The sequence below is a fragment of the Otolemur garnettii genome, unplaced genomic scaffold, assembly GCF_000181295.1.
Source record: "Otolemur garnettii isolate 467f Iridium unplaced genomic scaffold, OtoGar3 scaffold00015, whole genome shotgun sequence".
NCBI lineage: Eukaryota > Metazoa > Chordata > Mammalia > Primates > Galagidae > Otolemur > Otolemur garnettii.
Window position 1 is genome coordinate 3,474,660 of NW_003852410.1, and position 15,429 is coordinate 3,490,088.

Genomic DNA, 15,429 nt, shown 5'->3' on the forward strand with positions numbered 1-15,429 from the left:
TATCCACACAAAAATCCTCTATAAAATTCTAACATATAGACTATAGCTACACATTAAAAAATTATACATCACAATTAAGCAAGCTTTATTTCAGGGATGCAAAGCCGATTTAACATATTCAATCCATACATGTAACCCACCATATTACCAGAAGCAAAAGCAAAGACCATGTGATCCTCTCAATAGACGTAGAAAAAGTATTTGATAAAATTCAGCATCTTTTTCTAACAAAAATACTTAAGAAAATAGGCAAAGATGGAACATTTCTTAAACTGATTGAAGGCATCTATGATAAAGAATTTATTAGAACCAGAACAAGTAGCAGAAAAGAATGTTGATTTTTGAAAATAGAATGAATTGATGGTCAGTGTTGTCTACTAACCACCGGAAATAGAAGTCACGTTACATCAATGTCAACTATAAAATTTCAAATTAAAAAAAATTAAACTATATTTTATTTTATAAAGGTAATGTTTTTATTATAGAATATATAATTTGCATGTTTTTCCCCCTATTTATAAGAGCATAGCTCTAATCATGTACCCCCTTGGTTTAAAATTTTGTTTATATAGAGACTTGGGGGAAGAATATTTCTATTCTATTCCATTGTTACCCTACGTCCTGTCAATATTTTTGTAGAGATGACCTCTTTCAAGTTTGCATAACTGTGTTCACACTTCCACTATGACCTGGGATCTGTATTGTCAGAGCTTCTTCAGAAAGCTCAGTGACCAGTTTTTTTTTTTTTTTTTTGTTTTTCCTGGATCTAGTAGCTATCTTTCCTGAAAACCTAGTTTGAGGTTTAAGCTTTCAGGTCAGGACTGAGAACATCCCAGGGACCACTGAGTGAAGCGATTGCCTGCACTTTTGCCTTACCTTTTGCCATCTGTATCTGGAGGATTTGTGAACACAGACTAAAGTCTGAGAATCCATCCTGAGCTATCAACCCTGAACTGAGTGTAGGCTCTTACAACACCTCCTGCCCTTCACTGCTGCAAGCTTGGTCATTAAACCCCAAAGGATACCTTTCTCTCTATAGCGCACATTCCCACAGCTTTCAAAACAGAGTTTGAAAATATTTATAGTTCTAATATATTTTATCTATCTTTCTCCAGGTTTATACATTACATATGAGCCTAGTGGCACTCAACTGGGAGCCACTGTTCCCTCAAAAGACATGTGGCAATTTCTGGAGATGTTTCCGATGCTCACAGCTGAAGGGTGGGGATACTACTGACATCTAGGGGCTGGGTGCCAAGGTTGCTAAACATCTCCCAGTGTAGACAGAGGACAGCCTGCTGCAACAAAGAATTGTCCAGCCCAAAATGTCAATATTGTCATTGTTGAGAAGGCCTATTCTCCAGCCATAGTGGAAAATAGTCCTTCCTCAAATATACCACTTATCTACCTACCACTGGGTAATAATCCTTTGGTTAGAAGTAGCGTGGGTCCTGGGCCCAGAAAGCCTGGGCTTATCTCCAAGATCTTTTACTTATTAGATGTTTGACTTGAGGAAAGTTATTTAAAATCCCTATGCCTCTGTTTCTTCATCTGTAAAATGAAGCAAATGATGCCTATCTCATAACATTATACCAAAAAAAAAAAAAAAAGAGTTAATACATAGGAAGTGCTCAGTGTTGTAGTGAATGGTACAGTAGAATTACCCCAGTGTACTGCTCAGTACAGCAGCGATGGCTGCTCCTACTGTTGCCACCAGCATTCCATGCACTTCAATTTAGAAAGATCCCTCTGCCCAGAACTGAGGCATCTGCTCTGTCACCCCAGCCTTTAAGCTATATTTAAGATTTCTCCTTGCAAATGGCTAATTTTAGCTACTGTCACACACTTTTAGTATAAGTCAATGCACAGAGCCTGGCAAGATGTAATTTGTTCTCTCTTCTCCTTTGGGTTATAACCTCATGGAGGAGTTCTACCCCAGTTTTCTGTACAGAGTCCCTAGTGACAGTAACCACCCTGTAGATTGTGTTGCTTGGTGTAGGGTCAGGCTTCCGGCTTTCCATCCTAAAGACTAGTAGACGAAAGAGTAGTCATTTTTCTCTTTCTTTTCAGGCTTGATATAAGCTTTTTATTAAGCCTCACAAGGCTATTAGTTTGAAAATAAGAAGTCTTGTTTTGAATTGGGCCTTTTCAATGCCTTTACAACCCCTGCAGTAATGTTGGAACCTCTCAAACATTACCCTTGAAAGGCAAGAGCTAAATAGAAGCTTGACGTGGAATGCTGTGTCCCAAATCAGACACAAGACTCTCCTCTCCAGCCATACCAGCCTTCTTGCCTTGGGGAGGCACACAGCATGAACTGCTGCCTGGAATGAGGACCTCACTCCTTCTTCCATAGCCTTCTATCCTGATTCTCCAGTCTGGCTTGAACTGGGCAAGGTGACAAGTGGCTACTCATTGCTGATGATCATCTTTGAGTAGTAGAAAACAAAATATTTTTTCATACTGCACTGTAAATCAGAATCTTCTATAATGAAAGATTTTTGTTGTTGTTCTTCTCTCCTTGGCTTACAATTAACTTGTCAGTTCAAAGATACTGTAGCTCTTTAATGAAGAGACGCCAGGGTGTAAAGGGATCAGAATGAGTTCTGAAGCTACTTCTGACACTAATAGCTTAGATGATTTTCTAAACCTCTCTGACCTTAGTTTGTACTTCTGTAAAGAAGGATAATGCCATCTACTACAGTGAGGCTCCCTGAACATGAAATGAGATGCAGAATGTGCAAACTTATAATAAAACAAAGCAATAAAATGGCTTATAAGGGCAACTTGATTGTAATAGCTGATGATGTAATTTTCAAAAATTCGGTAGATTTTTCTTTTTATCTTGCTTGCACTTCTGAACATAAGCTCATTGATATTGTTTTGTTGACAAGACGTAGAGATCAATGTAATCAATTGAGGATTCTTTTTCTTTTCTTTTTCCCCCCAGGCTACAATGCCATGACATTGCCTAGCTTACAGCAACCTCAAACTCCTAGGTGCAAGCAATCCTCCTGCCTCAGTCTCTAAGAAACTGGGACTACAAATGCCTGCTACGATGCCGGCTAATTTTTTTTAAATTATCTTTTTTCCCTCTTATTCAGACTGCTTGTAAACTTCTGACCTCAAGCAATCCTTCTGCCTTGGCCTTCCAGAGTGCTAGGATTACAGGTGTGAGGCACTGTTCCCAGCCAAACTGTGGTTGTTTTTCTTCCTCAGAAAAAAATTTATATCCCTTCCCCTGGTCATTTTACAGTTCTGTGAGGAATGAGCATCTGGGATGGTAGAGAAGGATTTGCTGTAGTATACTCAACTACTGTGAGAGAACTGGCCTGGGATGAAATGCCTTATATGGGCTCTTGTTCCTAGTTTTTCATTAGCCCCAATAAATTGATAGGGGCTACTGCCCCAGCCAATGTATAACATTAATAACTGTTCACAACTCACATAAAGCTTCTGCTCATTGAAAGTCATAGCCATCCTCAGCCCTTGGCCACTATTTTTTCCTCACCCTCAAACATTTATAAAACAATTGCCTAGAGTGATCCCAGGGACTAACCACGTGTAGGACAAATAAGACATGTGCACTTGGCTCACTGAGGAAAGGGACCAAGAATTTTCTAGCCCAAATCAAATTCCCAGACTGGCCAATCACAAGTAAAAAGTGCCTGGACATGCCCCATTTAAGGTTGGGTGAAGGCCTGTGTTCATAGCCTTGAACATTGTATTTGACGTTTCTGCTGGTGATGAAAAATGGCATGTCAAGTGGATATGCACATCACTTCCATTTGGACAGTCAGAAAATTATCCTGCCCTATCCATGGTCAGACAAGCTTGCCTTCTGTCCGTCTTTTCAGTAAGTGTGTTCAAATGAATAATCAATAAAAACAGAACATTCTAAATAAATAGTGTAGGAAAGGAGTTGGAGAAACTTTCTCAAGTGAAGGAAAATCATTTCTGGCAAACTATATTTTTGTTAGTTCCCAGTATTCCTTGTACACTCCATACTATAAACCACTTTTTACTAGATGCTATAAAAGAAATGGGCCCCAACACTCTCAGAAAGGACTTGTGGACTGTTGTCATAAGCAAGAAAGACTGCTAAGGACAAAAAGTATCTGTACTATAAAGAAAGTTCTCATACATTTTGTTAAACTTCCTCTGAGCTGTGGCTAAGCATTGCTTAATAATTTTTTGTTATAATGAGAATGTTCTGTGTCTTCACTGTCCAATATGGCAGCCACCGGCGACAGGTGCCAATTGAAATGTGGATAGCGCAACCGAGGAACAAAATGTTTAACTGCTTTTAATTCTAATAAATTTAAATGTAACTAGCCCTCTGTAGCTGGTGCTTATTGTCTGGACTGACAATTCTAGCTCAGTTGGTGACAGTCCTAAGAAGAGGTGCACCAACAGATTTTTTAGCATGTTATATGCCAAAAACTGTGGTAAGCACTTTATATGCATTAACTCATTTAATCTTAATAAGCTCCATGAGGTAATGCCTGGTATTATACCCATTTTGAAGATGAGGAGAAGTAACAAGTCCACCTGGATGCTTAATCCACCCTCGCCATGTTCACAAGGGTGGATTTAGCATCCAGATGTACAGGCTGCAGCATCTTTAGTCTTAACCTGGGCACTAGATTGCCTCTCCATAAGATAGTGGCTAATGCATTAGTAGCAATAGCTGTTGAAAAATAACCTGACCCTTTTTACTATCTGATTGGGCAGAAAAGCACGGTGAGCATAAACAAGGATTGACTGATGGATTTTTTTTTTTTTTGAGACAGGGTCATGCTCTGTCACCCAGGCTGGAGTGCAGTGGCTCAGTCATAGCTCACTGCAGCCTCCATCTCCTGGGCCCAAGTGATTCTCCTGCCTCAGCTTCCTGAGTAGCTGAGACTACAGGTGCATGTCATCAGGCCTGGCTGGTTTTAGTTGTTGTTGTTTGTTTGCTTGTTTTTGTTTTTCATTTTTGTTGTCTAGGGCTTGAACTCCTAGGCTCAAGTGATCCACCTGCCTTGGCCTCCCAAAGTCTCAAAGTGACGGGATTTCAGGCATGAGCCACCTCGAGGCCAGCTCAAATATAAAAATACAGATCTATCTCTGAGGATTTCAGGGTTAAATAACTGCAAAGTCATTCTGCAGAATACCTTGAAATGATTGGGTAAGTTGTTTCTACTTACTCTGCTTACCAAAGACCATGACCTGTGGTCTACTGAGTGCAGAAAAAAAGAAATATTGACCCAGATTCTTATTGAGTGTTGTCATGGAGATTCAGCTTTATACAAAGATGGTACTATGTTTTTCTGCTCCAGTAATCAAACTCAGCAATTAGCTTTAGCTTTATTTAGTCTGCAACACCAGTCTACAGAGTCTCTTGAGAGGAGACCTTGAAATAGCTGCTCACAGTGCTAGCAGACAGCTAGAGATGACTTCCTGGGGATGTGCTAATGCCACTTACACCATAAACCCAAATAACTTTTCAAAAATCAGTCAATGTAACATCCTGGAAAATGCTTTCTTGTGTAAGTGAACACAGTCACATCAGTGCCATATTGTATGTGTTATCAATTATCAAACACAATTTAGAAAAAGTTTCCCAAACCTGGATGTGCATCAAGATCACTGGGGAACCTTGTTAAATGCAAGTGACCCCTTCTGATGAACACCAGGTTAGGGGAATGAAATGACTGGAACTATTAGGCAGAAGTATAAAATGAAGTGTGTTTCAGAAGATTTCTTCTTGGCAAATTTTCTGCCATATGGAGGCTTTTAAAAATTGGCCTTTGGTATTTCCTTAAATATCTGAGTACTCACAGGTAATAATAACTTCACATAAACATCACCACGATGGTGACATGTTGAATATGCTTATGCCTAGAGTCAGGAAATCTGTGTTGGGTTATGAAATTAGGTGAAAGCTAAGTGTGTTTAAATGTGCTTTCCCAGGTAGCTCATTTGATAGTGCAGCTAAGTTTTGGCTTTAAGGCACACTTGCTCCAAAAATAATCAATACTAAATAGGTTGAAGACGAGACAGGAGACATATTGATATTTCAATCTGAAAATCCCGAGGGTTTTTTGAGACAAGAATCGCATGTAGATGGATTGCTTGACACTCTTAAACTTTATTGTGTGAAGTACAGGAAAAGAATGGGTACAACAGGTCAGAGAGAAGAGTATCAGAATGGAATCTCCACAATTCTTTTCCTAGAGGGAACAGAAACAGAAAATCCAGTTAACTTAACATGACAAAATAACCCCACCAATGACGAGCATTTGAGTGACTCCTGTGCCCAGGGCTGTCCTAAATACATCACCCTTTATTTGGTCCCACAAATACTATCTGAGCTTGTGTTCTGCAGATGAGAAAACTGAGGCACAGAACGATAATCTTTTCTAAAGAGTTAATATTTTCCTTTTTGGCAAAACTGATAAAGCTTCACATGCTGATCCCTTATTTCATTTTCTTTTCCTATAAATGGGAATGGGTAAGGAATCCACATTAAGGCTACTCTTCCTGCTAACTTGACCCAGAATAGACTAAGAGTCCAGAACCCCAGAAGACAGGTTTTTCTCTGTTATCCCACCATAGGTCTCATAGATCACAGTAGGGATCTCTCCCTCACTGGGTAGCAACAATGTCTTTTCTAAAGCAAGCTCCTGGACAAGACTCTAAGGAGCCATGACTTTATTAGGGTATCATTTAACTTATTTTGGAATATTAGGAGGACCCTGCTGATTTGTGGTTGAGGACGACTCTGACTAAGCTCATGCAAAGTAGATGACGTGGCTTTCATTCAAGAAGCTCATCAGTGGGCGGGGCAGCAAAGCCTCCCCAGGGTACTGAGAAGGCTGCGGAAAGACACTTGCCTGGGGCAGCTGCTTGACTACCACAGCGCAGATGGTTGGTTGCAGTTGCACTTTCCACCTGAATAAAAACAACAGTTCAGGTCTCAGTCTGGACTTTGGCAAACCACAGGAAATTAAATGCAAATGAAATTTGTAAACATGGCAAAAGTGGGAGAAAGAAGAACTAAGTTCCTAGAACAAAAATCTGGCCTTTTTTAGGCTAACCCTAGCAGGATGGTATAATCAAATTTTCAGCAAATGCTGATGTTAATGACTCTGGTGGCCAGTTTCTTTATACAAGAGCTTTGCTATTTTGAAAGCAATGGGTGAGCTGTGGTAGTAATTAGTTTTTTCATATCTTAGTTCCAGGGAACTGCCATGTTTTAATGCCCACATATTCTCTCCTGAGTTTAATGGCCTTCGCTCATGTTCCCATGCCAAACTCAATAGCCTTAGCAGAGGTGGACTCTGCTTCATCAGTAGATGAACACTCATGATTTTAACTCTCAGGAGGCTGCACTCAGCACAGAGTGACCAGTAGATGCCAGTTTTGCATGTCATTGGATCTGATTTCAGTCCATTGCTGATAATGAAACACTATGCTCTTTGAAGCAGAAACTATAGTCTTAAATTCCTTAGAACACCAAAAGAATCCAAGAGGAAGTAAAATTACACCGAGTGATCTTGCCACTTGCAATAGCATAAAATAAAACCTCAGAAGGTTGGTGCATCTTATTATGAAGTCAAATTATGCTCTCCCCCTGAAACTCTGAAGCTTGAAGAAGTTGAGGGATTCTTGCATCAATGGAGGACAAGCACAATAAACACAAATTAGATACATGATATAGGCCGACACATTTTGCCCTTCATCCATTCCATTTCGGAAAAGTTCATTAGAAAAGCCTTTGGCCACAGGAATAGGTGACTAGTGTGCATTGTACTACCTACTGGTGTGTTACCGGGAAGTGACTTCACTGCTCTGAGCCTGTGTTCCCCCACATGTCAAGTGGGGATAAGACCTGCCTCAGTGGGTGACTGAGTACTTCATAAACTGCAGTGAGAGAGGTAATAGGTGAAGTTATTACATCATCATGATTAACATCATGATTCAATTGCTGTAAAGGAGCACGATGGGCCCTTTGGAGATGTAGATGAACAAGTCTGGCCCTCCAGGGCAGATCCATATTTGCTATATGCACGTGCGTAATAAATATAAACCTTTGAAGTCTCAAAGAAGATCTGGGAGAGTTTTTGTTAATTGATTCTGTGGTAGTATCTCAGCCTCCAGAAGAAACCAAATGTATTTCCACAAGCTAAGATGAGCTTTGTTTCCCTTAGTCATTATTCTATCACTCAAGACGTACCCTACAACTGTTATTTGTGCCTAAAACGCTCTTCAGCCCACCAGCTGGCCTGGAGTTGCCCGCCAAAGTTAATCACATAGAGTGGTTCATATATCAGGTGGTATGAGTCTCCTCTGTCCCATAGTAGTAGCCTTGCTGAGCGACTGATGGCTTTCTCTGTCAATTTCACTAAAACAAGAGACTATTCATGACCCATCAAAAGACCACAGTGACCCATCTCAAAAATGCAGCTTGTTATACCAGAAGAAAAATTTCCCTGACTTCATTGGCATTCTAGATACCATGCCTTGTAACTCTGATAGTATAAATATGGACAAAATGTAACCACCACAAAAAGGAGAAAGAAAAAGCCAATTAAAATGGAACAGAGGTGAACAGAGACCACCTATGTTGCTTACATACCCTGCCACGTGCATTAACCTGGCAGATGAGGGCTTTTGCATACAGAACTCCATGCTAGAGCCATGGCATCCCATCAAGATAAGCTTATTTTCATCTTCCACAAGAGGAAACTGAAGACTGGATAGGACAGGACGCAGAGATCCATTAGGTGTGGAGGCTATGCTACCCCAGCTCTCAGAACCAACGTAGAAGTTCCAGGCCAGTTTTTCTTATTGGTGGCTAGAGACAGAGATAGCACGTGCAAGGTCATAACCAATGCTCAGACCAACACTTACAGGAGGTGCAGTTGCTGATTCATGGTACGTTCTGCTAAATGTTTGGGTTGGCTCAGGTGGAACAGGCTTTGGAGATGTTTCCGCAGCCCTCTTCAGGCAAGCTGAGGTTACTCTGAAAGAGGGCAGAGATAGAAAGGGAATTCAAAACTAATCTTCAACTTGAAAAGAAAAAAAAAATAATGAGAATAGACTTGTAGATCATAAGGAGAAATAATGATTACCTTTGATTCCTAGAGAAAGTTAATTTAAAATGAATCCAAGTTCCATTGTACAGCCAAAAAACCCCCAAAATCTGCAAAGTTGAGATACATCTTTAATAGGCGGAAACGAGTCATCGTCACTTGAATATTGACACGATGCTTATTCACAATGATCATGGGGAAGGAAGATTTCAGAGATTAACTGACTTTCGTTTAGGACACGCTTTTTTTAAGTAGATGAAAATGATACTTGGGACCTAAAACACAAGATCCGTCTTTAATGGCAGTCTCTAATAAAATGCACTCAATAATTAGAAGATCACTAATTTGATTGTTTATGTTTTCTAACCAAATTAAAATCTATCGCTATTTAAAGCAAGTGCTTAGGATCCATTTCCAAGGAACACTTTCAAGGTTAGTGTACCCTTTGAAAGGAAAAAAGCATATACATCTGTAGTCTATGAAAGAAAATAAACAGGCATAAAACTTTGGTTTTATAGGTCGGTTTAGCACATCGAAAGAAATGTTAATTACACAAATCTACGTGTAGCACTGATGTCAGTTTTAGGAGATACACATAAAAACTACAACAAATTTTTTTTTTTTTTTGAGACAGAGTCTCGCTTTTGTCAACCTCTGTAGAGCACTGTGATACCATAGCTCACAGCAACCTCAAATTCTTGGACTCAAGTGATTCTCTTGCCTCAGCCTCCCAAGTGGCTGGGACTACAGGCGTCCACCACAATGCCTGGCTAATTTTAGACACAGGATCTCTCTCTTTCTTAGCTCACTGGTCTTGAACCAGTGAAGACCAGTGAGCTCAGAAAATCCACCCACCTCAGCCTCCCAGAGTGCTAAGATTACAGATGTGAGCCACCGCACCCAGCCAAAAAACTACAACAAATTTTTGAAGCCTGTGACATGAGGATAAAAAACTGCCTTTGGAGGATAGTCATTGTGACCTTAAATACTTTATCTGAAAACAGATACCTCTACCTCTTGAGGCTGTACACTTGGTATTTTCTTATTATTCACAGATAATTATTCACTTATAAATATTTACAGTATACCCAGTGGGTTCTAGGTTAAGACTAGGAGTCTTTGGTGAGGAGGAGTCTCACTCTTCGGTGAGACTATAATAGTCCCCTCCTTCACACGTGTTTGGCTAGAATTTTCCAGCCCCTGTCCTAAAGCTATAAAGATAAAGGAGTCTCTCTGCTCTGAGGCTGATTCTGGTGTTTCGTATCCTGAAAGCGTCTCCCACAAAATCCAATACGTCAGCCTCCCAGTTCTGCTCTCTATTCCCAGCACATCCCATATTCTTTTGTGCTCCAGTTTCTCTGTGCATACTTTCTCCTACCTTGAGAGTCTTTTCTTGTATGGCTGCCTGGAGTCCTTCATCTTTTAAGAGCAGCTCAAACAAAGCCTCCTGGGTGATGCTCTCTCTCCAAATAGTTCAGTAGTGCTTGGTACATACCTCTATAAAGAGCTTCTGTCACTCTGAATTACAATTGCTTACCTTGGAGTCTTCCGAGGGGTCTGTGCTCCCGGAAGGCATTGTCCACAGCTGTCCCCCTTTTTTAATCAGTTCAAGGCTGACCCAGAGGAGAGGTGCTTGGCAAATCTCTCTTTGATTGACCCAACTTAAGAATACTCTTACAGTTCATAAATCTTGAGTAGTTAGGGAAGGGCCATACTTAAAGCTTGACATAGTTTCCATGACTTTGAGGCATCATGTATAAGTTTCTCTTATGCAAAGAACTGGTAGAAATACTAGCCACACGAGCTTTCATCGGGTTCTGTAAGTTGAACTCAAGTTGCAGAACAACGATGGTAAATATTAATTGGTTTTGAAGTTAGGCTGAGATATCAGACCTTGCTGAGAGAAATGGTGGTGTTTCACAGAGCTCTTAGGCACAGAGAAATATGCCAAAAAGATTTAGAGCTACATTCATTCCAAGGTGATTCAATGTCAAAGGTCAGATAACAAATATCCTTTGCTACGCTATATTTATAGTGTTTCAAAGTGGATTTAAAGTGGAGGTGGTCTCCAGCTGGAGCAGAGATCTCACACTGAATGTTAAAGAGGAAGGAGAGTCTGAACATAACACAGAAACTTGCACAGTTCCAAAAAGCTTAAAGTTGCCAAATAATCCTATTATCGCAATTACAAGAAACAAGAGATTATTCATATTTATAATACCATTTAATAAGTGAGTCAGATGTCAATAATAAATAACCCATTCCCTTGCTCATAAGAACCAAACCTTGTAAAAACATGACACTGGGCTTTTATATGTCCACTATTTGTAAAGCTCTTAAGTTTTTTAAACAGAACACCTCTTAAGAAAATCGGTTTCTTGAGCCTGATCATGATGCAAACGTGGTTTTTATATTCCTTTGTTTTTTTCATAATTGCATCTTGAAATGTTCCTTTGATAATAACATTTCGTAGAATCTTAAAACTTATAAACATTCTGATAGAAGATATAGGAATTTTTGATTGTGCTGATGTCCAGCCTAAAGTGTTTGTCACAGGAGAATGCTTCCAAACACAGGCAGTGTATGGAAGGCGTTTTCAAACCAGGTTAGGTTTTGTTCTGTCCAAATCTGAGCCTGCTTCCTTCAACTCCCTATGAGCAAATGTTTCTTTTGCCGTGTGCCCTGTGCCTTCGTTAGGACCTGGTGCCTGAAATTGAGGTCTGAATGGCACCGTAATACAAGAGTTTACTCTCGAATTGATAGTTTTCTCCTTACTGTTTTGTCTCCCTGAAAGTAACCACACAGAAATGGATTTGAACATACAATGTAGAGTGATTTTTGCACTGATTTCCTGAGTTTACCAGCTTCACTGTGGACCTACACAAAGTAAATCACACACTCTTGGAATTAACACAATTTAAACTAACTTCCATTCCCAATTACTTTCAAGTCCTGATGTAAGATGTTTATCATTAATGTTTAAAGGCAGATTTAAATGGCTTAGAAAAGGAGACCACATACAAATTTTATTTGTATTCAGAATATCACTGCAAAGACGAAGAAGGAAAGAAGAAACAGAACATGACCTGATAAATGTCCCATAATACCAAATAGAAAAGTAAAAGACCAGCCAGTCCACATTATTAAGCAGTATTTTCCCCGTGCCGTAATAGGACCTTTCTGCTTACTCTTTTGGAATTGGTCTAATCCCAAATTCTTTGAAGCAAGATAATTTTAGCAAAAAAGTTCAAATTTATTTCTAAATAGAACATCCTAAAGTTATTTTTAACTGAAAGATTTACTCAAAATGTTTTCATATTTTCGTCTGACTCCCTTTAAGCCAAAAGGCCTCCACTTAGAAAGGAGCCAAAGGGAATTTTGAATGGATTGAGATTAAATCTATCATTTTTACCCAGGGAAAATTCCTTCTCATTTATTCTCAGGCAGCCTCATGTAAAAAGACTATTAAAATGATGAGCTGCAGTGTTTTGACAAGCACTTGTACTGCAAAAACTTGAAATCTCACTGGAATACAGTTACATATTCGCTGGTAGAAAAGAATGCCCTATTTAAAAAGTAGGACAGATCATGTTGATATGGAAAAAGGAAATAGCTATGTGAACAATACATCCTAAATTAAAGACTGAGTTGCTGGCATCCGTCTAGAATCAACAGGAAATGTAATTACTCTTTGAAAGTACTCTCGTCCTGTCTTACAGGGCTAAATGGATTAAAAAAAGCAAGATATTTGTATTCAGAATACTGTTACAAAAACAAAGATGGGAAGAAAGAGCCATGATCTGACAAAAGTCCCATGTTAGTGATATAGGGGCGAGAAAGGCCAGTCCACATGACTAAACCATCCTATCTCCCCCATGATTTGAACTCACTGCTACTCTCTTGGAATTTCTCCAGAGATAGGTCTCCAGAGTTATTTTGTAAATACGATAAGAGGTTCAGAAAAATCAGAAGAGAATTTCTTATTCAAAGTCACCATGTAACTATAATAACCTACTCCCTGCTCTCTGTTTTTTTCTTTTTTTCCTACCATTTGGAAAGCCCTAACTCCAGTTAGATGAAGACGCTTGCCAAAGCAAGTGTTGTTTTACTCTGCACCAAAGTTTTGCTTAAAAAGGGAGATAATAATACTAATATTCTTTCAGAGCATATATTGTGTAGTGAGAGCCCAGGGTAATCTATAAGCATCCAAAATGGGGTGATTATCATTCCCAGGTCAGCCCATGTAGGTGGCTGGTTCATATATCACACAATCCGTAGTTTTCTCTAAGCTGTGAGTTTGAATACCCTTGGTGTTTATTGGTATTTCCTGGATTTGACTATGTTGAAACTCATCTTTAGACTTGTAGTTTTTCATGGACCCTTTCTCTGGTTCCGTGTAATGACTGAAGTTGGTTCAATCTTTCTCAAAGGCAGATCAAATCATCACCAACACATTATCCAACCCAGGTAGCAATTTTTTTTCTATTTCCTTGCTGCAAAGAAGGAACCAAGACAATCTTAGCATTAAGATGATCAACTCATGCCTTAATTTTTGAATGGATACATTTCATGGGAATGTGTACATTTCTTTGAATGTATTTAATAAAAATAAACCAGAAAAGACATTCTTTACTAGGCTTATAAAACCCCTCTAAGTTTTCTACATCGCCTTCCAAAACCAAAGTAGAAAAACATACATTGAGATATATTTTCTCACCAATGGTTTTAAAATTCAGCAGGCATCAGAATGACCAAAACCAATTCTCTGCAATATTGGCTAGTTGTTCAAGAAAGACAAATGTGCACACGCACTCATAAACATATTCTCCAGAAAATAAACCAGGATGTGACCAATATCAGCGTCTAGCACTGAGCTTATAAAATAGATCACCTTTGAAAACACATTTCTTCAAATAGATGGATTGACAGGTAATCAATCAAGTACAGTTTTCATTTCTATTTCTCAGTGGAGACAAGAACACATAGACAAATAAAAATTAGATTGTTTTCTTACCTTTTGGAAAGCAGTCAAAAGCTATACTGTTGGTGGGATAGTGTACCAAGTAACAGACTTTTGTACACTCTTTCTTACTGGTGGTATACAGTCTACAGGAAAAGTAAATATATAGGTATGTAGAAAATAAATGTGCATACAATATTCCTTCATTATTATTATTATTATTATTTTTACGATTGTTTGTCTTTTGAAGAAGAGGCTGCGATAGAGACCACTGATATTATGACCACCCTTTTGGTGGTTTCCAATAGTCTTCAGTAGACCAGTTCACCACAATTCAGGTACCTCTGAACATGGGAGTACTGGTGCCTCTTGAGATTAGGCAGGTGGGTTTTACTTGCTTGAGTTGGAACACTGAGGGAACCAGCCCCAAATAATTTATCTATCTAGACAGAGCCTTCTTTTCTTCCTGTTTCCATCCCTTTTACCTCAGCCTAGCCCAGTCATGCTGGCCAGCAAGCCCATGTGGTTAGTCCAGAGGATGAAACAAGGAACGTAATGTTAGGGTGTTAGAGCTCCGAACAAATGAGGAAGCAAAACAAAACAAGCACCGTAACAGATTAATGCAGCACAGAAGTATGTTCCAGAACTTTCTAAGCGTCATTATTTGGGGAGGGTTTGGGCCCACATCCATTTTCCAGCAGTCTGAGGCTTAAAAAAACAAAAATGAAAACAAACAAAAAACCCCGAACACCTCCTTACATTGACAGTTCTAGTTTAAGTAATAATTTCTTTCTTTGAGAACAGCAGAAGTTTTTTTTTCTATAGTTTCCTTACAATAGATGTAAAAATGGTTGTAGAAGAAAAAGAGTATCAGAATACAAAGTTATATTTACAATACCTTACTTTACATCTTATGTTTTTGGTATAAATTATTTTCTTCTAACGTATGTTTCACAGTCCCAGATATTCATCAGCTTAAACCAGTCTTTCGCATGGTGTATGTCCAGCCTCTCTCCCCGGATCAGTTTATCAGTTATACATCCCTAATCCAAGGAAAGGGATGTGTCTCTAGGTGTCCACCAGCTTGCCCTTCCAAAATAAACTCTCTGGATCGAGCCATCAGACTCGAGGTGTTTCTCTGCACTGCCTGGGGGAATTGGCTCAGAAAATGGATGGTATTTTAGAACAAAGGTACTTTAGGGCTTCTCATTACTAAGCACCGTGATTCCTTACTAAGGAAAGCATGAGACCAGAGAATTAGTCACAGGGCAACTTCTGGTGGATCCCAGTCCAGGTGAAGAAGGCAGAAATTCCTACCCACCCATCCCAGGAAAGCCGTGCTACCCGTGAGGGAATATTATCCATCAACTTAAAATGGATCATAGCGGC

The 15,429-nt window shown here is 39.3% G+C and overlaps 1 protein-coding gene across 3 annotated transcripts in view; it reads right to left on the minus strand.

Annotated features, from left to right (window-relative positions):
• The window catches only part of GRM7 (glutamate metabotropic receptor 7), an 899,252-nt gene that overhangs the window by 41,436 nt on the left and 842,387 nt on the right, over positions 1-15,429 (minus strand). The window contains exon 10 of one of the 3 annotated variants that reach the window (XM_003785474.2): positions 14,095-14,186. The exons of 1 other annotated variant lie outside the window; for it this stretch is intronic. In XM_003785474.2, the coding sequence (XP_003785522.1) occupies positions 14,116-14,186 (71 nt within the window). In that variant the 3' untranslated portion in view covers positions 14,095-14,115. Of the gene's footprint in view, positions 1-9,115; positions 9,210-14,094; positions 14,187-15,429 lie in introns of those variants that run through there. One more of the 3 variants, XM_023510686.1, reaches the window with a different exon arrangement.